Source organism: Schistocerca americana, chromosome 4 (genome assembly GCF_021461395.2).
Source record: "Schistocerca americana isolate TAMUIC-IGC-003095 chromosome 4, iqSchAmer2.1, whole genome shotgun sequence".
NCBI lineage: Eukaryota > Metazoa > Arthropoda > Insecta > Orthoptera > Acrididae > Schistocerca > Schistocerca americana.
In genome coordinates this window covers 429,105,140-429,132,285 of record NC_060122.1, presented here as the reverse complement: position 1 = coordinate 429,132,285, position 27,146 = coordinate 429,105,140, and the positions used below count along the sequence as shown (strand labels likewise).

General features: G+C 40.5%; 1 protein-coding gene across 1 annotated transcript in view; it reads left to right on the top strand.

Moving 5' to 3' along the window:
* The first annotated feature begins 6,979 nt into the window (after positions 1 to 6,979).
* The window catches only part of LOC124613523 (paired box protein Pax-1-like), a 306,983-nt gene continuing 286,816 nt past the window's right edge, over positions 6,980 to 27,146 (top strand). The window contains exon 1 of the mRNA XM_047142234.1: positions 6,980 to 7,159. Coding sequence (XP_046998190.1) covers positions 7,150 to 7,159 — 10 coding nt within the window. The 5' untranslated portion in view covers positions 6,980 to 7,149. The remainder of the gene's footprint in view (positions 7,160 to 27,146) is intronic.

The window sequence follows — 27,146 nt, the reverse complement described above, 5'->3', positions numbered from 1 at the left end:
GGCGTGGAGACTGCAATGGATACCAGTACTGCAAACTGAACAAGAATTAAATACTTAACTTTTCCGCGCGGGATAGCTGCGCGGTCTAGGGCGTATTGATACGGTCCGAGTGGTGGCTCCCCCCCCCTCCCCCCCTCCCCCCCCCCACCCCCGGCGGAGGTTCGAGTCCTCCCTCGGGCATTGGTTTGTATGTCGTTAGGGACCGAAGACCGCAGCAGTTTGGTCCCATAAGGCCTTACCACAAATTTTAGGAAAATTTTTCCAAATACCTAACTTTATTTTTTCGAGGTGATAATTTATGACTTTATAATTACGCCTTGTGTTTGCAGATGTAAGAAGTTTCACCTGTAAAATGAACGCTTTACAGTCTACAGCATACAATCTGGAAAAAAATGAGTGCAAAGTGCAACATTATTACGACTGAATTATCTTGTTTCAGACGCTATTCACGGACAGCATCTCGGATGGGAAAACTGTTGTTTGCTTGTCTGTGTGGTGTCCTAGTTTCTGGTATCTTCCGGGAATATCTCTTGCATGGAACAGACTAAACATGTATGTCATCAGCAGTAACTTCCTAAGCAGATACTGCGCACGACAGCAGAGCGAAAAGCTCTTATCTGGTGGCGTACGTCTAAAGCTCTCGTCCTGTATCTTTTGTGTTTCGTGGTACGTTTAGCATTACAGCAAGGTTTTATCCAGCGGGTGGCAAGTGGGGTAGGGGGCTGGGGTGACTACATCGTTAGGTTAAAAAAAAAGTCTTCGTAAACAGAACTCGAATCGCGCCCCATCACACAGACAGAAGTATAATTCACCAACAGTTTAAAGAAAGTAAGACTACGCAATGGTCAGTCTACTGACAATTAGAAAGTCTATCCAGGCCAATTTGTCGTTAAATCTCAAAACTATGTCGACGTTCACCACGAAACTAACTCATACTAACTCATTGAACCACAATCATTAAGGTGTATTTATAGTTTCACTGTTTATAAAATTTTGAATTTGGCATAATCCAGATTAACCACTGTTTGCTATAATGCAACCCTGCAAATCAGAAAGTGACTAAGCATTGTTTTCTTGTTCCAGTTATACGGAAATACGTTTTGAACGGCTCCTTAAAATTTCGTAACATTAGTTCTTTTATGTTTTCACAGAAGGCTTCTCATTATCTGAAAACGTCAAACCCAGAAATTCATTTTAAAAACTTATTTAGGTTATTTAATGTGTAACCGGCTAACCCGAATTTTAAAATTCGCCACAGTGATATTTTTCATCCTCGAGGTTTCTCTTCTGCCCCTCCCCCACCCCCACTCTTCTTTTCTGTACGGCGCGTATTTGATGATGAGACAGCACTCTTTCAGCTTTGTGTATTCTGCTCTCATCGATTATCTAAAAGAGCTTCACAGTAACCACACTTAGAGACACTCCAGCTTTCTTTACTGTTTCAATTGTGCCATTATTTCCCTCGCTGAAGCATAGACACAATTTTCAGCTCATTACCTCTATAAAACGTCCTTTTTGGGCGTCTAACCCAAGTTAAATTATTAATGCTTTCAATTCGCCTTCTGCGTTTGCTTATGAAGACATTTCTTCAGTAAATTAGGTTCAAATGGTTCAAATGGCTCTGAGCACTATGGGACTCAACTGCTGAGGTCATTAGTCCCCTAGAACTTAGAACTAGTTAAACCTAACTAACCTAAGGACATCACAAACATCCATGCCCGAGGCAGGATTCGAACCTGCGACCGTAGCGGTCCTGCGGTTCCAGACTGCAGCGCCTTTAACCGCACGGCCACTTCGGCCGGCAGTAAATTAGGGTTTGCAACAAACTTAAATGTGGTCTTAATGTCACTGATAACATATTCTGGTACTGAGTGTTTCTGTGAATATGTTTATTTGCTTATATCATATTTTCAACACAAGTTATAGATTAATTTTTGGTCGTTGGGTAGTTAATGAAAATAAATGAAAAGAATCAATTTCTTTAACTGATTCTTTTGTCGTTTCTTGGAAGGGCAGATACATAATTACAAATGAAAAGCACGATAAATTATTCTGTATGTTCTGCAGTATAAACAGATGGAACACAACAGACCATTGTATTTTCGATAGTAAATGTGAGCCCCAATTATTAGCCAACAGTTATATATACAAAATTACTTTTCCAGAATGTGATAATTTTTTTATTGCCTATCAGGTGGAAACATAGCAATTAGGTTGGCTGAACATGAACCACATCTGCAAGAACATGGCAGCTTGGCTGGCTTAACATAACCACAGCTGGAGTTTGCAGAAGTCTGACTCCACACTTGCTGCGCATATAGGCCTGCTGAATGAGGGCCATAGCTACCACCCACAGTCCCATGTTCTCCATTTAGCAAATAAATGTCAAAAACTTAATCTGCTGGTAGCCCCGAAAAATCGACAAGCATCTGTCCCACAGTCCGGATTTAGTGTTAAATGGCCAGTACTTTCTCTCTTCTAAGCGTCACTAAATCCTCACCGTTTTGCAATGCTTCCCACACTGTCTGTTCAATTCGATTCATCCATGTTTTATTGTGATTTGTCTATGTACTCCAGATATTCTGTTGCTACAACTGTCAGTTCTTTTATTCTATTTCTGTGTCACCATCCATATGCAATTCTTCTTCAAACCATTCTTCAGTATATTGTCACCTACTAACTTTAGTTTATTGGGATGTAATTTAACTTATATTGTTACATAGGCAGTTTTTTTTGAGTTAGTTGTTAATGTTTTTCTGGTTTGCTCTCATTACATTTATTCACGGTTTAAATTTAACGTTTGTAATTACTTTACCACTGCACTGTCAAAGATAGCTCAGTGTTAATTCGTAACATATTTTTCAACGTTTTTCACAAATATTGTACCTTCTTTGACGGCAACAGTCAGGTAAAGTCTGATGGTGGCCTTGTAACAGAAAACTGGTTAACAAAACGAATTAATACTGCAGAACATAACACAATATTTATCTTTTCATTTCTAATTTCTGTAAGTGTAAGTCTAGACGTACCTATTCCTCCTAATAGTTTCCCATCTTGAAGCACTTAACTTTTCTTCTCTTTAAGCAAGCGACGAAGCCTACTGCTATATCTCTTTCGAATATAGCCAATGCAATCCAACTTTACTGTTTGCATATTGTAACTACATTGGTCCTACCATCAGGACCATGGGGGACCGGTGTACTGACACATTCGCAAAAAAGAACCCGGTACACAGTTGCAGGACACTGCCTTGGCACTGTTCTTCCTATGGAATATAACAATACAGCAGTTCTCGTGTGCACTTACAGCTGCTGGGATAGTGTTATTAAGGAAGCAGTTGAGAATAAATTAGCAAGTGACTTTATAAATAGGCATAAAGATTATTGAAAACTTCCTGGCAGATTAAAACTGTGTGCCGGACCGAGACTTGAACTCGGAACGTTTGCCTTTCGCGGGCAAGTACTCTACCATCTGAGCTCCCTTTTTTTTTTTTTTTTTTTTTTTTTTTTTTTTTTTTTTTTTTTTTTTTTTTCCGTTGCGTTTGGTCTGGGCGGACGTCACAAGACATGCCTTCAAGTTGATCGTTAATTCCTTTACTCAGTTCTTTTTTTATTGCAGAGGAGGGCAAGCAGCCCTCTGACCAAACACGCTGAGCTACCGTGCCGGCGTTACCTACGCACGACTCACGGCCCGTCCTCACAGCTTTACGCAGGTTGATTTAAAGTCTTTAATTGCATATTCTTCTGTTGCTAATATAAGAATGGTTATTGGAGGATTGATAACTATGAATTGGTGGGGTTGTATAGGTTCTCTTTCTTTAATGGTTGGTCATGGTTTATGTTCTTCTGGGTTATTTTGTTTATCTAATATTATTTATGGACGTTTAGGTAGCTGTACACAGTACCTCGTATCCCAGTTTCCAAACTTCACAGAAACTCTCCTGAGAACCTTGCAGAACTAGCAGCCCGGGAAGAACAGAAATAAAGATTTTTGATTAGATTCTACTTGCAATTCTGCTCTCTCGGTGATAAAATAAAAGAGGGGCAGAGTGAATGCTACTTGTTCACCTGCTGGTAGATAATATTCACTATCGATAACTTCTGACATTTGGTCATCTCTGTCTGTGCGCTGGCACTATTGTGCTTTTCCGCACATGCCCCGCATGCCAAGGTTTCCAATTTCCTCACCAGCGCACTCTCGTTGAATTTGTGCGATAGGGTGGTGCTGTCAAAATATCGGTGGTTGTGGAAGACGGCATCGGTCTGCATTCTCGTAAGATGTTAGATTGATGTTGCTCCGATCAGCTACAGCAAATGATGAGTAGTACTAAAGATAAACTGCGGAAGTAAATTCAGTTTGTAAACAATTCGAAAGTAATTCGAATGACTTCAGGTTGTCACGGAAAGAATAAATCAGTGAGTTTCGGGAATGCAGCCTTGACTGCATGAAACTGTTTACGTCTGCAGTCACTAAACTTCGCCGGTCAGTGTGGCCGGTCGCAGGTTCGAATCCTGCCTCGGGCATGGATGTGTGCGATGTCCTTATGTTAGTTAGGCTTAAGTCGTACTAAGTTCTAGGGGACTGATGACCTCAGATGTTAAGTCTCATAATGCTCAGAGCCATTTGAACCATTTTGAACCACTAAACTTCGTGCATCATTTAACATACGTATTTATGGAATAGAAATCCTTTTCAGTTACCAGTAATTTTTTTAAATTTTATTCCACTACCGGTTTCGAAGCTTAAAGCTTTATCCTAAGGTGCCACTAAATAATAATAACATTAATGTGTGCGCGGTCGGGCTGGTCACTCATGAGTATTCACACCCAAGTCAAATAAATGCATGGGAGTGTAGTACCAGCAACCAGAGCCCCTGCATAGACAGCATGCACGAAAGTGACTAGCCATTATTTGGAGGCACATGAAGATGACGCTTAACCTTTCGAAACCGGCTGTGAGGTCAATTAAGAAAAAATTGCTGGCAACTGAAGCAGATTTTTATTTTATATTTTCCCCATTTGCGGAAATTCACCTGATGAAATATTGTAATATACGTAGGTGAGAAGCAGAGGAACGGGGAAAACTGGGTGACAGTGAAAATGGTTCACCCTGCCGCGAAATCACAGTCGGCAGTTAACCGTTCTCATATGCTGTAAAATCATAACGTTAATAGGCGTGAGCACAACGGTTGGAAGAGAGTGTGCAGGCACGCACCGGAGACGTAAGCTTTCGAAACTTAAAGCTTTATCGTAAGGTGCCACCAAATAATATTGAGAACATTAATGTATGCGCCGTCGGGCTAGTCACTCATGAGTAATCACACCTATGTGAAGCTAATGCATGGGAGTGTAGCAACCAGAGCCCCGGCATGGATAGCACGCACGAAAGTGACTAGTCATTATTTGGTGGCACCTGAAGATGACGCTTAACGTTTCGAAACCGGTTGTTGAATCAACTGAGGAAAAATTACTGGCAACTGAAGCAGATTTTTATTCTATGAATATTTTCCTCAGTTGCGGAAGTTCCCCTGATGAAATATTGTAATAGGTTTTTAACATTTTTATGCAGTGACAGCAACTGATATTGTTTATATAAGAATATATAGCTTACAGTTGCAGGTTAACTTTATCGTTTACCTACGTTTCAACGTCAGTAATAACGTCTTGTTCAGAACCTGCAAAAAGTTAATATTATAATGTGCTAGTAAATTATATTAGATATGGTAATCCTATAGGATGCAACGTGTAGTACTTACATAAAATATTATTTAAATGTTTGCCTCAAACAAGCCATGTCCTAAGTCAACTTTATAAAACTTGACGCATAACCATAAGGTTTTGTCACTTCTATTAAACAAGATGAAGGAAATTCACTTTAGGCCCGTTGTATGGGCCTCGTCGTGTGACTAGAGACTGCGGACCGCGAGGGCTTCGCGGCCTGCCTCACAGAGGGCGGCGCGCATGCGCGAGACGTATAGAATCAAACTCTTATTACGCACGCGTCAGATAACATTTTTGCTATGAATTAATTTTATACTTTACTATTGTAAGTTAATTACAGTATCCAGCATGACTACGTTTTACATTCTACTACAGAGCCTTATAAACTGACCAACAAATCTCGTATGAACATCTGTAGGAAAGGTTCTGTTATTACACAAACTGCAATGGTCACATGCATTATGAATTATTGTAAATCTAATATAGGCTGGAAGCCTTCGAAGTATGCCCTATTTTTTAGATACAGTTGATCGTTCAGTAAATTGCCTCTATCTGTAATTAGGCGTGCACAAATTTGTAGTTCCTCAAGCGTGTCGAGTCTATAGCCCTTAACTTCATGATGTAGAGCTCTATGTCACGTAAAGGTTTGCACCAGATGTTCCGCAAAGGCTGACCCCCGTGTTCCTACGACCTTTATTGGAAGATGATCTTTAAACCTAACGTTGAAACCTAGGTAAACGATAAAGTTAACCTGCAACTGTAGGCTGTATATTCTTATATTGTAATAGGCCTATACGTAGATGAGAATCAGCTAATTGTATGGCAGAGGAACGGGGAAAACCGGGTGACAGTGAAAATGGTTCACGCTGCCGCGAAATCACAGTCGGCAGCTAACCGTTCTCATATGCTGTAAAATCACAACGTTAGTAGGCGTGAGCACAACGGCTGAAAGAGTGTGCAGGCACGCGCCGGCGACGTAACGGGCGGGCGGTGGAGCACAGTAGGACGCCGAAGCGCTGATTCGCAGGTGCTCGCCGCGCTATCAACTCCCCGAATGCCGGGCCCGCGCCGGCACGGCCTCCCAGGCCTCGTCCGCGGCCATTGGAGGCGGGCAACGGCCAATCGCCGGCCGGCTGGCCGCTTGGCCCGCTGCCATTGGCCCGGCTGGGCAGCCGTAGGCGCGGCCTGGCCGGCGGGCGGGCCGCTGCCGCTCGCCGCGGATGACTGGCGGGCCACGCAGTAGCGCACCGCTCCACGGACAGTGAGGAACGCGACGTGAGGCGACGCGAGGCGACGCAACGTCGAGTGAGACGCGCGTGCTGGCGTGCAGGCGGGGCGACGAAGGACGCGTGCAGAGCGTGGCGTAGCGTGGAGAGGCCGGCGGCCGCCGCTGGATGCTGACCGGGCCGCGACGCCCCCGCTCCTTGCCATGGACTCGGGTGAGCCGCCCTGCCTTCCGCCTACCGCCTCGAGTGTCCATCTCGCCTCTGCACTCCTCAAATACCGCCAATGTCGTACGACGGCAAACTTATTTCACGGCCCTATGCGATTCATCGCACTGTCGAAAAATCTCGTGCGACTCGTGTCAGTTATGTATTTTTTTTTTATTTTGTGGATGTCTGTTCAAATTAAATAGCAACTGTCAGGACAACAATCGACGTCAAGCCGAATCATAGGCTTCCCGCGATCTGGATGCTCTTTGTTGTCGAATCTATTCAGCTTCACTGATCTCTACAACACACATCTTCCAGTTTTCTTACTAAACAGTATTTGTCAAACTTTTTAAAGGAATCCACAGCGACGACAATGGCTTATCAGTTAATTGTTACGACCCCGACGTCGCCCGGGGCCGTTCTGGAAGAACTAATGGCGCGTAGTGTGTCGGCGAGCGTGTAAAGGTTTTCCCTATCGCCGCGACAAACAACAACGATATAAAAATTCTTCTTATTTTTACTGTGTAGCCGAGCTTTTGAAAATACGAAGTAATGTCTGTCTTTTTAGCTGCATTCGAGGGGCAGCCCTGCTTCAAGCTATTTACTAAAATATGGTGATGAGTGGAAAAACGTGGACCAGCTCTGTTCATCTTTATACAAGCTAGAGTTACAACTTGTAGCAGAAAGTCGTTCCAGTTCCTAACAGAATTGTGTAGCTCTCTCACATTAGCATACACGTTTAACATTGCTGAAAATACATGCCTCTGTCTAATGGATATATTTCCCATAAGCAAGCAAAACTACTTCCTTGCAGTACAAATACACGTATCTTCGCACATAGATCATTAGTGTCGATCATGTATTTTTCAATTTTTAATTTCTTGCTTGACTGTTAATAGGCTGATAGGAATGTTACAACAAACATCTTATTACATACCTGTGACGGTAGAGCACTGTTGTAATGCATTCAATATATCTTCGTGGTTGTGGATTTGGATACCTGAAGCTTTTCTCCTCATGTGGTAACTGCTGCGATTCTAGTCACCTCATTTGCACACATATCTAGGTACACGCTACGGTATATTGCCGATGCACTTGTTTCAGAGACGTCTTCACAGTCAAATTAATACTGATCGACAAGCGCGGGTTTTTAGTTAAGTTCCATCCTTTAGGCGAAAAGTATGTTGCAGAGAGAGTATTGCCTCGTGCAGAGCAACTGAAAACAAAAAACAGTACCCGTCTGCGGTGAATGTAACAGCATACAAAAATTATTGTTTCTCTTTTGCTATGTCAGACTTTCTTCTCAGTGGAAGCCACTCATTTTAAAATCAGTTTCTGAGATTTGACAGTAAGTGAAGTGTCGTTACACGGAGCGTTATATTATTTAGAAAGAACCAATAAAAGCCGCGTGCTACAATTATGATTTTTATTTGTAAATGATGAATGGTCAGGTAACCTTTGCCTCCCACATTTAGATGCATTGAATATTTTGGTTCTAAATATAGCCACCGTACGTTTTTCCTGTATGACATGTTAGTTAAATTTTTCGACATTCAGTATGTGTTTCGGAGACCACATCATATTTTTTGGAGGCTGCATTTCGATATTGTATTAAATAACCATGGTTCTGTCTATGCGTCAGTGAAGAAGCGATCTTCTCACACAGCACATTAGATTAATGTTGTATGCTGGCTGGCTAAATACAGATACCGAAAGTTTCGTAACTCAGAGCGTTGCTCAGAACAGATATCTGAATGACCAAGTACTCGAAAACCCCAAAGACGATCGAAAAGTGGATGCTATAAACCAGGGGTAATCAAGCATTCTCACCCACCGCCAACTTTTGTATCTCTGTTAGTAGTAAAATTTTCGAACAGTCCACTGGTTCCAAAGTGACGGTGGTTTATAAAGTAGGGAAGTAACTTTATAAAATTTACGAGGCAGAATTATAGAAAATTAAAGCATTTAATAATAATAAATACTTAACAAATACCTTATGTCAATATTCAGAGCGTTGCGCAGAACAGATATCTGAATGTCAAAGTACTCGAAAACCAAAAACAATCCAAAAATCGATGCTATAAACCAGGGGTAGTCAAGCTTTTTCACCCACCGCTCACTTTCGTATCTCTGTTAGTAGTAAAATTTTCGAACAGTCCATCGGTTCCACGGTGACGGTGGTTTCTAAAGTAGGGAAGTGACTTTACTCTATATAGTTTACAAGGCAGAATTATAGAAAATTAAAGCATTTAATAATAATAAATACTTACCAAACAGCTTATCTCAAAATTTCATGCAAATCTAATGAAAACGTTTCTAGTACCCTTCCCGCCTACCGCCCACCATAAAGACTGGAACGCCGCTACTGGGTGCAAGGGATCACCGCTGTAAACAGTAGTACCACACGTCTCGTGGAGTATTTCATCATTTCATGGTCTTGGGACACCAGGATTTGGTCTTCCATTCAGACTCCTGTGATCATCAGGATCACATGCGCAACATGTTATACCTAACCATCTCACGCTCTGCCATTTCTCATTTTTACCGAATTCCTGCCCTTAATTTACCAGTTAATAACTCTTGCGTGAAGGCAGTTCGTCAACTCTAAAATTTTACGCAGATAATGTGTAGCAATCGTACTGACTTCATAGGCCTTTTGTTAACTGAATGGGAACGGGGCGCCGTTGTCATTGGGGGAGATTAAGCACTAGAGGACGCCGATTGCTCGCCTCAGGCGGTTATTTTACTGCCTCAAGTCCGAACGAGGGAGTCTGTCTTATGCGCGGAGACGTGGCTACTAACTGCATACCAATTGAGCGGCATTTCTCAATCTCGTGCGCCAGGAAGAAGAACTTAAAATTCCTGGCCGGCAGTAGAGCGTCACGTAGCAATTGTTTGCTCGTTATTTATCCAGTTTCGAAACTGAGGACGAGTCCATTACGACAAAGTCACAACACTATTATTCGTGCTGCTGAGCCGTGGTCGACATTCTTCTGTTCTATATTTCACGCGATTCACATGTGCCTGTCCTGGTAAGTAAACGAAACATACTCAGTTAGTGTTTCGACAGTAGTGGAATACATCTGCTATGCTGCCAGACATGTTGACACGAGTGCCCTCTCACAATGCTACGACGTTGGTAGAGCTACGTCAGTATTTCTGCCTTCACTACTGTTTGAGTTCTATTATAGACGTAGCTCGGATGACACTGAATTTTGCATCCTTGTCACATCGCCATCTTTTTCTTCTGTTCAGCGGCCGCACTTGTAATCTTTCAGGAATTGATTGGATAATCTGACCAGTCACGTGCCTTAAATTATGACTTACGAGTGTACAGTTTCACACCTTGACGTTATAGCGCTGAAACGCTCACACATGTTCTCGTAAGAGCGGTGCGCTTCCTTTGGTTTTGTTGACGACACGCTACTATACGCTACTCCTCATTTGAACTGTTATATTGCGTTTTACAGTTCTGTTAGAGCTTTACACTAACCCTCATTTTTGTAGAGAACAGATTTATTATATTAATCGGCTCTCAACTTTGGTAAATAGCGCATTATCATAAGTAAAGATAAAATATTCGACGATTGCTCTTGAAATCATCCGTCCCTTCTAAGCCAGCCCCTGTCGTCAATAATCGCGACACTTGTTGACTACAAGTTATGGTTATCACCTTCTAGTCCTCTGCTTAGTCTCCTAGTTAACTGAGGACTTCTCTGTTTCATACACTCCCGCTTATATGCAAGTCGCTGCAACATTACCAAATTTGTTACCTTGGTGGACAAGTTTAAGATTTCAATTCCTAATGCAAGCAACTGTAGATGTGTAGGTTAACATAAGCTACATCTGCAACTAAATCTACATCACGATGGCTTCTCTGCGATTTCACAGTGCCTGCCAGTAAGTTCATAGAATCATTTTCATACTATTTTACGTCCGTTCCACACTCGAATAATACGTGGTAAGAATGAACACCTAAATCTTACCTTGCGGTCTCTTTTGTCTCTATGATCGTCTCTTCCTATATAGTTGGGAGTGAACAAAATTTTTCGCATTTTGAGGAAACAACTGGAGATTGAAACTTCGCGAAAAGATCTCGCCGCAACGGAAAACTCCGTTTTTAATGATTGCCACCTGAAATCGCTTATCATATTGGGGATACCCTCTCTCCCCTGTTTATCGGCTATATAAAACAAACCGCTCTCTTTGAACTTTTTCCATGGCTACCGTCAGTCCGGCTAAATAAAACAAACCGCTCTCTTTGAACTTTTTCCATGTCTACCGTCAGTCCTATCTAGCAAAGGTCCCATACTGGGCAGCAGTATTCCAGAAGAGGACGGACAAGAGTAGTGTAGGCAGTCCCTTTAGCAGATTATTTTCATCTCCTAAGCGTTCTGCCAATAAATCACAGTCTTTGGTTCGCCTTACCCATTACATTTTCTTTGTGGTTCATTTTAAGTTGTCTGTGCTTGTAATCCCTAGGTATTTAGTTGAATCGACAACCCTTAAATTTGTAAGACCTATCGTGCAAGCGAAATTTAACGGAATGTTTTAGTATTTTATTGTTCAGAATCAATCGCCACTTTCGCACAATGCAGATATGTTGTATAAATCATTTTGTAATTTGTACTGATCTTCTGACAAGTTTAGTAGACGATAAACAACTGCATCATCTTCAAACAACCTAAGAGGACTGCTCAGATTGTCTCCTAAATCGATAATGTAGATTACGCACAGCCGAAAGCCTGCAACACTTTTTTGATTAATGCTAGGTATCACTTCTGTTTTATTAGATAACTTTCTGTTAGTTACCTTTCTCAAAGGAAATTACGAATCGAGTGGCAAATCTGAGCCGATAGGTTACTCCATAGCCCCGCAATTTCATTAGAATCCGTTTGTGACAGATAGTGTCAAAAGCCTTTCGGAAATCTAGAAACATGGAATTAACTTGAGATCTTCTGTTGACAGCCATAAAGAACGGTATTTCCTGAATTCGTGTTGGCTACATGTTAACAGATGGTTGTCTTCGTAAGGTACTTACACAAATTGCTCTCCACAGCTTCCGTTTTGTTGTTACAACCGTTCGACATTTTTGATCTTGGTATTGCGTATAACGCTTGTGGAAGGAATTATTTTACTGAATGACAAAATAAATTACATAGCTTCTCAAAAAATGTTTGACAAACAATGAGGCCGGTCGTTGTGACCGAGTGGTTCTACGTGCTTCAGTCTGGAAACGCGCGCCCGCTACGGTCACGGGTTCGAATCCCGCCTCGGGCATGTATGTGTGTGATGTCCTTAAGTTAGTTAGGTTTAAGTAGTTCTAAGTTCTAGGGGACTGATAACTTCAGATGTTAAGTCCCATAGTGCTCAGAGCCAAATGACATAAGAAATATTGTCTTTTTTTTTGCGGAAAATCCGCAGTTGTTACAAGAAATTTTCTTGTTATCCATTTGGTCAAAATTAGAAATATATGCGATCTAGAAGGCTAATCTTTAGTTCAGGTCGATGTCACAGAATTGTTCTGGAGTTAGTAGAATTTCAGTAGATCAACATGGCAGTGAACATAGCAGGTTCCTTTGAGAAATGATCTGTGGAAGATGAGTGCAGTTTGTTTAACAGGGGACAAAGAACTCTTGTGATTTGCCTTTGGGGGCAATATGATGCGGATACCCCCTGTCACATGCGTCCGCAAGGGGGGAAAGGGAGGAGGGAGGACAAAAAGTGACACTTCCTCCTGGAATCGGGGAGCAGATTTCCTGTTTATTATCCTGCAGCAGTTGGTGACAGCGATTCTACTACAGTGGAGATTTAGCATTGCCGCGCGTGATGCGAAACAGTACAGCTTTAGCAAACGCAATGTAACTTCGGTTTGCTTAGTTCTCACTCTGTTCGCGTGGAATTATGCCGTTTCCTTGGCACTGCCCCGATTTTTGCACTGTCTTGCAGTTAAGGCGGATGCGAAAATTTGCAGGACATACGTGAAATGGAATCACTAATCTTGTTTCTGTATCTTCCTCGTACAACCAACGTACTTTTTTTCGCTTGATATCAAACATTGCCTTTTCCGTCGTTTTGGTAGTTTTTTGTATTTCAGATTTTTAAGTTTCAGTGCCATCGTTAACGATAGAGGAATAAAATATTTTTTCTGGATATCAGCTTTATTTCCTAGCACGTTGAGTATCAGGGATTTCACCACTTGAAGATGTGATTTCAGATACTGAATTTATAAGGTGGTATATTAATATTAGAAGATATACTTTGCAGATACTAGTGCGTTTCCTCTTTATGCATCTAAGTAATCTCCCTAAAAAATAGTGACTGAATAACAATCAATCGCTTAAGATATTCAGTCTAAAATTTTGATTCCACCGATTTGCATTAGTTCGCAAAGTGCCAAGTGGTGGTACAGTTGATAGGTCGTAAGCGTCATACAAGAAGCTTAGGCATTTGTAAACACGACGCGATCGAAATATTAGTCGATTTGTGCCTGTGTCTTATAATTATTCTCGATTGAACGTCAGCTTAAGAGCCCAGTTCTCGTCATTTGCGGGAAGTTTTAATTTTCTGCTTTAACACGAAGAAATCTACAGCTAAGGCTCATAAAATGCAGGGTGATGCTTATGTGGGGCACCTATTACCGAAAGAACGTGCAGAAAATGGCAGTAATATCAGAAGTTGAGTCCACCTTTATGCAAAACACCTTGTTATTCGTTTACTTCATAATCATCCCTAACTAGTTTCGGCGACAAATATCACCATCATCAGTGGGGTTCTATTCTGCATCAGAAACAAAGTGCAAAAGTTTTGTTTTTCTGTGTATAAAAGCAGCCACATACCATGCAACGAACATGACATGATGATCGCTAAGTAAAAAGACGGCAACAGAAAAAAAAGTCGCAAACAGCGCCAATAATTGCTTAAAACATGCTGTAACATACAACAAATAAGATTAATAAACCCCTCTGATGATGGTGATATTTGTCGCCGAAACTATTTCGGGATGATAAAGAAATAAACGAATAACAAGGTGTTTTGCATCAAGGCGGACTCATCTTCTGATATTACTGTTTTTCTATGCAAACACGGACCAAATGGAAGAGTTCCAAGATAATATTATTGTGCAGAGAATTGTTTCAACGCTTCAGTAAAGGTGACCAGAGTGGTGGTGGAAACAGAGAAGGATTTCGAGGCTACTGAAACCGACGGAAACAATCGCAGGAGATCCTTATCGAAAGCAGTTGACGCATTTGACCTCAGCACTGAAAGACAAACGGCCACAATACAGCGATAGACATGAAAAAGTAATTTTGCAGCCTGACAATGCTTGACAACATGTCGCAAAACAAATCAAAACATAGTTGGGAACGTTGAAACTGGAAGTCCTACTCACCAGAAATTTCTCCCCATCAGTCACCTAGAACTTAGAACTACTTAAACCTAACTAACCTAAGGACATCACACAACACCCAGTCATAACGAGGCAGAGAAAATCCCTGACCCCTCCGGGAATCGAACCCGAGCGCGGGAAGCGAGAACGCTACCGCACGACCACGAGCTGCGGACTAAAATATAGTTCTCGGAACATTAGATGTTCTCAAACTACTTACTCAGCTACATAGAAAAGGGCAATTTTAGAATGCCCCCCCCCCCCCCCCCCTCCGTATAAGTTCCTGCAGACGCACCTGCCGCCGTTCTACCAGTTGTTGAGGGAACTACTGCAGAGTCCTCGCTGTTTCCGTGCCGTGCTCCTGCTCGTATAGCCTTACTGTCCCAAGAACTAAGAAGAATTTCAGACGAGTAAATAGGTGGTCACCAAAATCTTGCAGGTGCCACTATAACAGCGACGAGGTGCAAAGCCCTGAGCGAGCGTGTTGCCGTGCGTGGGCAGCGGCCGGTGGCCTACACGTGCTGCTCCGCGACATGCCGTGGTCAGCCCCAGACGCCGCCTGCAGGTGCGGGGGCGGCAGAGTGCAGCCCAAGAGCCTGTCCACGAGTGTTCACTCACCGTTTGCCAAGGACCGAGACGAAAATAGCTGGCGTGACATGCGTAATTTCATCATTACGCAAACGACACGGTGAATTGATGAAATAATTCAAACTGCTTCAGTCACTTCTTGCTAATATTTATTACCACGCTCGCGTTTCGGCACCATGCTGGCATCATCAGGTGCATTGTCGTTACATGTACGTTGCATACATCTGAAATATGATGAGGACAGTTTGCTGGATATGTCAGTGTGTACCGAAACTTAACTGTATTTTCTGGAACTTTGTTTGCCTGACACACACAGCACGGTAATAAACGTAAACATCACTTAACGCTTTCACATTCAGAGGTTTATTGCTGCGCTCTTTGTGCCAAACAATAAATTTCCAGAAAATACGCTTAAATTTTAGTAGATAGGCATACTGGCACACACAGCAAATAGTACTCATCACACTCTACATTAATGCAATTTACATGTAACTGTAATGCACCTGATGATGCTAGCTCGCTGGCAAAATCCGTCGAGCTAATAGACTTCGCTGAAAACTGACTGAAGCGGTAGAAATTATTTCATAAATTTATGATACAGTCGCATCTCCTAGACGTTTCCATATAATACGGATCAGTTTAAGAAGGCCCACTACATGGTGAAACCGAACACCAGCGACAAACGCTCGGAGGCCTTTCGGGAGTATCTTCTTAGTCCGCAAAGCCCGCCAGTATGACGCTCTGCATTATCCGGTTTGCAGACTATCCGTGCATATTTCGGTGATTTATGAAAACAGAAATTACGTATGAAGTTCTCTGTTATATTCAGAACGAATGACAAGGTCCACACACCTTCAATTAGAGGAGACTCTTGAACCCGAATCTCCCCGAAGCGGTCCGTGGTGTTTGTAAAGCTTGGACAACACTGCTCCATGTACTCTTACTTGTGGCCCGAAGGATTGGGTTTAATTTCAGTAGTTCCAAGCTTCAGTTTCCGAGCGCTCACTATACATGTAAAACCAGTTCCACTAATCTCGCTCGAGTGAACTGTCCATGAAAACTGCCTAATATATAAATTCCCGATTACAGCAAAGGATACTGTCCGTACACCGCCCGTCTAAGAAGTTACGAGACTGATTTTATTCCTGGTGTGTAAATGACGTCGGAGCAATAGCTGTGGTGGCAGTTTGAACTAACTGCTGTAAACAACAGACGTGCAATCGACCAGATAGTCGTGAGCCGGCACTTTAAATACTAGACTCGAGGCCCTGGTGTGTCAACGCAAGACATTATCCAGAATATTCTGAAGAAGAGAAAAGTGTGAGCAAAGTTTGTCCCGTACACCTTGATTCCCATACAAAACAACGGCGCGAGCACGCCTGCCGCGACTTGATTGAAATGGTAAACTCTGACAATTCTTTCTTGGAAAAAATCATCACGGGTGACGTGACTTGTTGATATCAATTTTAACCTACTACAAAACGACGAAGTTCAGAAATTCAAACGCAGGGTCAACACTTTGACGGTATAACCGACATTGAAGCTAATGTGACTCACGTGTTGTGCAACGTACCAATGCAACGTACCAATGAGAGACTTTTATTATAGTTTTAGATGTTGTAGTCTTGTGGGGTGAGAGGAGGGGGCGGTGGGAGGCTTGTAGTACACCAGAAGCATTAAAACCAGCCTCTTAACGTTTTCGTATCTTTCACTAACCAAATCTCGAAACTTTTTGGGCTCAGGTGGTAAAGTTCCACTGGAGGACTAAACTTGTATCTGACAACTATTTTCCCTGCTTCTATATAGCTTCTGTATGCTCTCTGCTGGCTGAGCCTCCCCCCGACCAGGGAGCGGAGTGAGTGGAGCAAGTTTGTTGCCAAACGAGAGACACAGCGCACGTCGTCGTCGACATTTGCATTATTGTACAAATATTTTCGGTACAATATAGACCCAAAAAATTTGGTCAAGGAATCAAATGAAATAGAGTTACCATGTTACTAGCCGTCAGCTTCCTTATATCATATTACTCAAAAAATATCATTGACTTTCGTAGGTAAGCTGGTGAATTTCTAGTTCAACCTATAAGTCATTTTTCAAAACGAAAGGAATTGCGGAGTATTAAGAGCAGTTACGTTGCGTGGTCTCTCGTGGTGTTGCAAGACTTGCGTGCAGCGTATTAAAAAATTCAAGTGGGAGTTGAGATTCCTCACAGGCAATCGTCCACACGGAAAATGCTGTGGGCCAGGCTGCTTATTCGCTGTTTAAGTAAGGGCAGTGGGATTTCGTGTTCGGGTCAGCACCACACAATTTAACGAAAAAAGACTGAAAGAACAGAAATATTCGGTATCTGGATGTTACATTGGCTGGACAGTTATAATGAAATATACTTACTGAAAACTGACTTCTAATATCAAAACAAACATTTCCCGGAATATTTTAACCAGTACAAAACATTGTTTTTCTACAGAGTACTTTTGGATTCTATCATATGCAACTAGGAGTGGTCGATGGTGTTATGTAAATACATTTTTTATTATTTTAACAGTAGTTTGTATGAAAACAAACATGGCGAAGATTAAATAATAAGAAGAGTACTACTGCGCTAGTATTCGGATAGGTGTTCTTTCCAGATGCTGTTTCGCCATTTTTACTTGCGCTGTCGAGAACTTCCTTTGAATACTATCATTTTCATACTAGTTAGCTACACTAAGTACAGGACTGAGAGTGAAAATGATTGTTAGTGGACTGTAATATAGTCTTCACATTGGCTCCCCACAATACATTTCATTGGGTTCTGCCAAATTTGTGTTATTTCATAGTTTTTCCAGGCCACATTTTATTAATGTTGATAAATAACCTACATAAAAGCAAAAATATTATATAAGCCGATGAATTACTTAGTTGTTTGGAGGGATAGAAAGAACTGTTCCTTTTATAAATATTTTTGTGCGATATAAATTTTTAATGTTTCACGAGTAAAACGAAATGATCTGACTATTCCAAAATGGTTCAAATGGCTCTGAGCACTATGGGACTTAACATCTGAGGTCATCAGTCCCCTAGAACTTACAACTACTTAAACCTAACTAACCTAAGAACATCACACACATCCATGCCCGAGGCAGGATTCGAACTTGCGACCGTAGTGGTCGCGCGGTTCCAGACTGTAGCGCCTAGAACCGCTCGGCTACTCCGGCCGGCTCTATTGCAAAATAACACGCATATAATCACACCCCTTACCAGCTAGGCAAGGTGTCCCATGTAGGCTACAATTGACGCACGGCGATGCCGAAGGAGTGAACATTAATTACCCCGTAGTGGCGTTACTATTCTGCTTTCACTTGCACATTGCAACTTATTATTGACTGTTGCACTATTACAAGCATCTGTTATTAAATCTTAAACTCTAAAAAAGGTGCTTCGAAACTGGCCGTCAAGAAACTGTAATGTTCAAGTGAGACTATAAGCGTTGTTTTTGTCTGGACGTGACGTAATGTACACGTTTAGGAATAATAAAACTCATTGAATAGAAGTATATTTATTAATTTATTTCCTTAGTTTTTGAAGTATGTTGTGGATAGAAGTTTTGACCTTGCACATCTCGTCTCGATATTCGAAATGCTATTTGCTGTTGGAGTAACAACCAGTTTGAAATATTTTTAAAATATATGAAACAAAATTAAATCATAGCAATATATCCGTACACTTGACAGGCTAACCATCGACGTATCAGAACCGAAATTAAACAATTTGCTGTCCTCAAAGCTTTCTGCTCGATGCCGAAAGTATTCCGCTTCATTGATCTCTAACAGGCACATTTTCCAGTTTTCTTACTAATTAATATCGCTGTTGGAATTTTACGTTGAAATTTGTAGAAGAAACTAGAGCGACAGCAGCGGAGAATCATCATTAAATTCTTACGACATTGGCGTCGACTGTGGCGGTTTCGGAGGGACTAACGGCGTGTAATGTGTCAGCGAGCTTGTAACGGTTTGTCTCAGCCAACAACGGCAGTAAATTCTTCTCGTTTTTACTGTTTAGCCGAGGAAGCTGCTGAAGATACGTAAAAACGACGCTCGGTTGAAGCTACATTGGAGATATAGGTCTGCCTGAAACTGTTTCCTAAATTATAATGACGAGTAAATTGAAAGATAACCAACTCTATTCATGTTTATACATATGTCCGATAACTCGATATATTTTTTCATATGCACGTGGAACTAATTCCTTTGGCTATCAGTGTAAATACATGCGTTTTTGCATTTAAATCAACGCTTCAGTTCGCTGTAATTTGAATCATCTTGTGTCTCGTATTTGCTTCAAAATATTATGGCACAAGAAGCTCTTTGAAAGCTTGGCCAATGAAAATATGTTTTTAAGTGTCATGAGCGATGGCATGAATGTAGTTCTAACACTAATTGTTTCCCAATATTTTGCGCACTGTGAAGTATCTTTAAAACGACAATAATATGATTTATTTTCGTACAGACTTGATTTCCAAAGTCAGCTGAAAGAGCAAAACAGATTAACTGTAACCATTATTGCGCTTAAACTGGGCAATGGACAGGTCACATTCAAAATCTATAATAAGCGACAGAATCTGGAAATGAATGCATTAATAAGAGTTTTCAGGCCTACAAGAATGGAAGAATTGTGATTTTTCTTGTACTTTAATTTAGGTTCTGTACATAAACATTATCGTAGCCTAACGTCTGGTTATTCTGAGAAAAATTTAACTCTCGTAGGAATTACGTTATTGTGTGCCGTCTTTAGAAGAAAGAAGCCCTTTGTCATCTAAATCATCTAAATAGGATATGAAATCAATCAAATGTGATTCCTCCCAAGCCGTTCTCTAATGAATATTGATTCCAAATTCAGAACGAAATACTTGACACTTAAATCTAAGCTCCTCTTAGTTTAGCTTCTCTTCAAACAAATGCTGAAATTATTGGGCTGCAAAGAAACTGCTTCCAGTTATATTACTAAATAGTACTATACGTTTCGATACCAACACTCATTACTCAGAAAAGAAGAACTAGAGCAATGAAATTACATTGATTATCACTTATGTGAGCTCTGCTGTTTCTCAAGCTGACAGATACTTGACGATTATTTTTCTGTTTACTCAATATTCTGCGTAGCATGTCAATTTTTGCCTCCATTCTGCAGATTATGCTGACTTCTCTTAACAGTCCTTTGACGTGATCATGAGACCTACTACAGACGAAAAAAGGTATAAGATATGTGATATATTTCACAAGAATAAGTTAATTATTACTGAGTGTTATTCTTTGTTGGGACGCAACTTGAATATAGGTTTTTCCTTACCTACAATGTTAATTTACTGGAATTCATCTAGCTTTCTATACGACTAACTGTAGAATTTTTTCCTTCTTACATCAACATTATACTAAACTAATACAGTTTATCATACCTGCCCAGACAACTTAAATAAACAGATCTTATGTCCGCTGTGGAGAAGGCGTATGAAAATATGTAGGCCCTGTATGACCCTACAAAAGATTAATTTTATAACACGACATATTTGTTTACTGAAGGGGAAAAGCTTTTGTGTCTGTGTAAGAGTAGCTAAGACGTCCGCTGGTATTTTGCAATAGATGAATGTGGAGAACAACCTAAAAAAAGTAATTTGTCTAGCTTGCGCCTTAGCGGGGTAAAATTTGCGTTAGTCGTACCATAGCCTAAGTCGTACTCCAGGTTTATAAAATGCGACATCAAGTGGTGTAAAACTGAACTAAATAGTTTATCGAGTAGGCAAAAACAGGTAATCGCACCACTAGGTGTTGTGACAGAAAAGTAATTAATAGGTAAGTTTGTTTGACTGTTTTTGTTACATTCTCCAGCTCATTTGTAAGAGACTTTGGAGAAGAGTATGATATAAAGTAACTGTTTTGTATCAAATCGGTTCTCGTGCTTCTCTGCCATTCATCTAAGCTAATAAAAACGGTAGAAAACTTTGAGGTTGTGGCTCTAATTCTGGTTTGAAAAAGTAGCAGTATCACTGTCTAAGTCGTACCTATAGAATATTCATCAATCGCACTGGTACGTCTTAGGCGTTGATGGAAATTACACACCAAATAAAAATTTTTGAATTCAGCTGCTCAATATGACGAAGAGAGCGTACAATAATTGGAAGTAGGAGGGTATGGACGAAACTTTACTGACATATCAGAATGGTGAAACTGGATTTAATGAAGCATGTAGAAGGTATAATATACCAAAGGCTACACTATGTTACCATTGGAGGGGTTTAAATAAAACATAAAAATTTGGAAGACCTGATTAGATGACAGTAGAGATGGAAGATGCATTAGCAGAGCATATATAGTTAATTCAGAAGGTAGTTTCTTCGGGGTAACTATTACTGAATTAAGGGGAGTAGGAGTCAAACGTGCCGACTAAGAGCAGGAGAGGCACCACAGGACATTTTAATTTCCACTGTCTATACTTTTACAAATAAATTCATAAAACTTTGTCAGCATGTCCAGGAAGGTTTCAGGATTCACAATCATAGCAGTGGAAGTTCAAAAACATAACAAAACAATTTTTTTTTACATGTGAAATTTCATAATTTTTTCTCTTACTATTGACTGCATTTGTTGCTATAGGTATACTTTTCTTCAAAAAAAAGTAAGAGAGATTCTTCGATTAATTTTGCACAGCATGCACAGGTGCATGAAACTATATAATTTATTTAATTTATGAAAAAATTAATGAGCTGTTACATTTTAAACTTCATGTTTAGAAAAAACACAAATTTTATAGTTAATTATCTCAATTTTTACTCCAGTTTTTAATAGATTTGGATTCTAGAGTCTTGCATTAAGGAGTTTGTGTTTGATAAGCATGCCAAGTTTGAAAGTAATAGGACATTAATTTTGGATGTTACATGTACCTAAGTACAGAAATTTGTGTTTTGTGGAAAATGGCCGTTAAAGTTTCTGCTTGTACTTGGCATTCTAAAGAACTGTCCAGCACCATAAGCAGATTCTTTTTCGATTTCTAAATCAGTTGTCTTCCTTTTCAGATTCCTATGATGTACTGTTATTGATTTTATCAGCTTCAAAAATGATTTGTCTGCTTTCACTACACGCGATCTGTCCATTGCATACAAAGCTTTGCTGCAATTCACTGCGGTCTTAATTTCCATTTTCTCTAAAACATATTTCCTGCTTTGCACACCACCATTAAAACATGAAATTGCATCATAAACACCAATAGCAAGTGCATTTCTTCGCACAAAAATGGTTTCTGGCAATCTTTCCTATACACATTGGTTAAATCTTTCATTTGGACTTTGGGTACATCCACGAAAACATTTCTTAGATATCCATAGTCCTTTACTTCACGTATGACAATCTCTGGTGCAAATATAAACATTCGAATGCTGAAGAGCGAAATACACTTACGAAGGACAGAAGAATACTGTGCAAAAGGTGTAGTGCTACATCTTGGTACACTTAAGACCAAATAACGTGCATTATAATCTCTCAAACATATATGTTTTGTACAGTAAACTATCCAGGGAGATGTGCGCTACAAAATAGGCATGTTTTTGAAAAATCGATTCTTTAAAATTTTTGACTTCCTATTCCCCTTACGGAAAATTGCCTACCAACTTCCTGAGGAATATCGTATACTGCATCGCTTGAATAAAGCAAAAAAGGTAGCTGGTAAAAAAATGGTATTAAAAGTTTATGAAAGATCATCCCACTTTGTTCTTGCGAGTTAGCGAAGAAATGTATTGATGATACGAAGGAAGGGGTTTAATAAAAAGCGTGTCAATGAGTTTTTTTCAGAAATATAAGGAAATACTAGAAGAACATAAGTTTACTGCTGACAAAATATATTACGCGATTGAAACCGCATTATCCCAGTTCACAAATCGTCTAAAGTAATTGCTCAAAAAGGCAAAACCAAGTGCGTGCAATCGTAAGCGGAGAAGAAGGATCTTACAATTAAATGGGTACATGTAACGAATGCGACAGGCTAATTCATACCACCGATGTTAATATTTAAGCGCAACACAATGAGTGACGCCGTACAGAGGGGCGATTTATTAAACACAACATATGGACGTTTGACAAATGGATGGATAACGTCAGAATTGTTTGTTCGACAGCTGGAACATTTCATAAAACGCATAAAAGTAGAAAAACAAATTTTGCTTTTACTGGATGGACACAACACACACACCCGAAATTTAGAAGCACTTCAACTGGCTCGTGATTATGGTATAATCATGTTATCATTTCCTGCTCACACGACTCATCGTCTACTGCCATTCGACATATCGTTCTTTAAAGCACTAAAACAAAAAAGCAACAGTGAAGCGTCATCTTTGTGGCTACGTCCAAATCCTGGCAGGTCACAAAACAAGCTAACATTGCAGAATTCCTGGGTAACCCATGTGTCATATCAGTTTGTATGGACATAGCATTAAACGATTTTAAGACAACATGCTTGTGGCCATGTGATAGAAATATCGTGAAAGAAGTGGACTGTGTAGCTTCTACTGTACATATTGTTGATCAGTCTGGCCAAGAAACGGCTGATGGAACTGAAACAACAACGAGAAAAGCTGGAAGGCCGTTCATCGTCGTAAAACCATTCAATAATCAGCCTGGACCTTCTAAAGTGTCTCAAGAAGGTGGACCCGAAAACAATATTGCAACACTCGCAGAAATTAACAGTCAATAAATCAAGTCTCACTTGAATACCTTATCTCCTATTCCGTGTGTAACAAGAGTTGTCAAGAAAATACGAAACAGCTGAAACGAACACCGGAATTAACATCAAGTTCTTACAGAAATGAAATAGAAGTCAAAGAAAAAGCAAAGAAAGAGAAGAAACACGTGCACAGATCTATAAAAAGAGACAGATAAATGAAAAATTTAACGAGAATAAAAAAAAGGAGTGACTTAGTTATGTCAGCTGTGTAATTGAAGATCGAGACGAAGACATTCAGTGTACGCAATGTAAAGTTCGATTACATGACCCATGCGCTGGTATGGAAAGTAAAAGTAAAAATTATTTTTCTGGTATGTTTGTTCAAACCAGCTGATTGAGATGTGCCAATTTAAGCATTTGAATTTGTTAAGAATTTACATTTTGTTTTCTACATGTAATTTCATTACGTGTAACTATTGAAGTAAAGTTACGTTTATAATTTGCGACTTATTATTGTGGCGTTTTTTTTACATTCTTCCATGGATTTATTATGTCGTCGCTGACTTCTTATTCTGAGTACGACTTAGGCTATAGGCCGTACGGATTAGGAAACCAAGCGTCTTAATCGTACCGAAGGTTCAGATTTGAAAAGGTTGAAAAGTACTTTTCAGAAAAGATTTTTGTGTACGAGTGGAAGCCGGTTGATAGGTGAAAAATGAAGATTCACTTTATGCAAAACAAATTGTGTTATTTAAACTACCGTACCAAATACAGTAATTCTCCCTCAAGGTGTACTACTTGAGCTACCTAACCCTACTGGATGCTTTTGGCGCATATTTCTAAATTTCATACTGCGTGAAGGGGTATAGGGTTCCATAACCCTGGAGCGAGCAGAGGGTAGCGTGACCCGCAAAAAAAATTGCACCTCAGACATTGCCTGAAGTGGAGCAGGCAATCTAGAAAGAGGTCTCAGCAACTTCCGTATATGCTAACAGTCCTCCCTTGGAGATGATACTACGTGGCATCCGATAAATCAGATACCTAATGCGAACACTTACGGAGGAAACTGTAAGAAAATCAAAATTTAAAACAGACCGTTCTTGCTACTGAGATAGATAATTTTTTTTTTTGTAAATGTGAATTCTTGATCTGTAAGATACAGAAACAAAAACAAGCTAATACAGGCACAAGCACGCAGCTTTCTAGCAGTAACAGTAGACGCTCCGGAAGGGCTCCCAAATTCGTTTTCTGTATACAGATTTTTCAATAACGCTGCTAGTTGGGCGTATAGGCACTTCGATATTGTTTCTGTAAATGTGGTTCCAGGTGCCGCATTTCCTCTCCCACATTGGCTATTCACTCTCATGTAAAAGCTCTACCGTGTTTGGAATGTGTGTGGTTTGTTAAGTATCACCTTAATGATCGGCTGATCTGGACGAAGTGACTTTTTATAAAGTGGAGGAGAAGAAAAAATATTAGGCACAGCAGGAAGTTATTCATCTCCTATATTTGATTGAGCAGGAACAGCCGTCGTACTGACTAAATATGAAACCAGCACAGCTGATTTCCAGACACCATTCGTGTAAAACAACTGAAGATCGAAAAACGTTTATGACCGGGGTGACAAAATCAAATCTCCCTTTAAAATGTTAAATTGTGAGTGACAACTGATTTTCAGCATTCAGTTTTCGTCACACGGAAAACTGTATTGCGTGCAAACTTGTTCTACGACGAGATAATCTACAATGAGTGGTAAAAGCTGGCTATTTTGAAGCTGGCGATTTTTGTATTTCAGCTACTTGTACTGTCCCCATTTCTGCCAACGTCAGATACTAGCAAAGCAGTCTCAGCAAGGATATATCACTGACGAAGCCACCATGGAGTAAAAGATCCAATCACTGTAGATGCCTTACCCCGCCAACGTGTTAGCTCACCGATATCAATATTGCCTGGACCTGGACTTGTGGAGGGAACGCTGCTGAGACGGAGTGCATAGTATAACAGACATTTCTTGGCTTCGGACGATAGGACAGACTGGGACCGTGGTACTGGCAGTCGTATAATCGCACATCTCAGCCTCGCCGATTTCGGACTTGGCGTGGACCTCAGTGCGAGCTCACTTGCGTTAGCCTGGACAGAACTCCGCGTTTTATAGTATCTGGGGCCTTGTCTGTGATGATTACGTTCAGTTTCCAAGGATATTAGTATTTGACGAGATGAAATGGAAAATAAATGCCAAACTAGGGTGGGTCAAATACATATTGAAGTCAGACACAGAATATTTTAAATTCTCAGTTGCACCTTTGAAAATTATTTGCTTTGTAGATGTTATGATTCCATACGTTTTTTAAGAATCTCCCAGGAAGCTCCCATTGCGATTATTATTTGCTACAATCTCGCACGAACATCCCACGCTGAGTTACCCATGATGCCACAGAACTATTTTACGAGCTCTGCCTGAGTCTGTTAACTGAGAAAGTAGAAGATACATATTTATTCTTATCCAGTGTTTTCAGACTACGTTATTTAACTTGATGTAGACATTGACTAAGCATTTACGTCAAAAAAGTCAAAATAACCTCTAACTTCTCAGCAGCATCATTGTAACAATCTAATTTTTAACATAACTGGCTTTGACGGTGCTAGTGAGACATATTAGTTGTATTAAACGTAGTTTAGTAGGGGAAAGTGCTCCTCGGTCTGTTATTACGGAAAGATGGCGATCGCAGCTGATAGTTATTCTCCATAGGACAAGAACGCTGTTGCGTTTCAACCTTGCTTTCGGCGTAATCAATACTGCCGCGCGGGATTAGCCGAACGGTCTAGGGGTTGCAGTCATGGACCGTGCGGCTGGTCCCGGCGGAGGATCGAGTCCTCCCTCGGGCATGGGTGTGTGTGTTTGTCCTTAGGATAATTTAGGTTAAGTAGTGTGTAAGCTTATGGACTGATGACCTTAGCTGTTAAGTCCCGTAAGATTTCACACACATTTGAACATTTTTTGATCAATACTACTTCATTTTTAAAATTTTTCTATTCTTGTATTTAAATTTTCACAGGCGGTTGCGTTGCGCCCACGGTATCTCGTTGATGGTAAAACTTTCTGTGAAGTCTTTTACCCGGTTAGTTCAGTTCATCAGTTTCAATAGACCTACACACGGCATTGTGAACAACTCGGAATTTTATTTCGTGGTAATGCAACTTTTCACATAAACAAATTTTGCGTACTGGTGGTAGTTACCTTGCAGTTAGTACAAGCCACGTTGCTCTGTACCGTATTTGATTTATCATGTGTACTTTACCAGAGGCAACAGGACCATTGTTTGG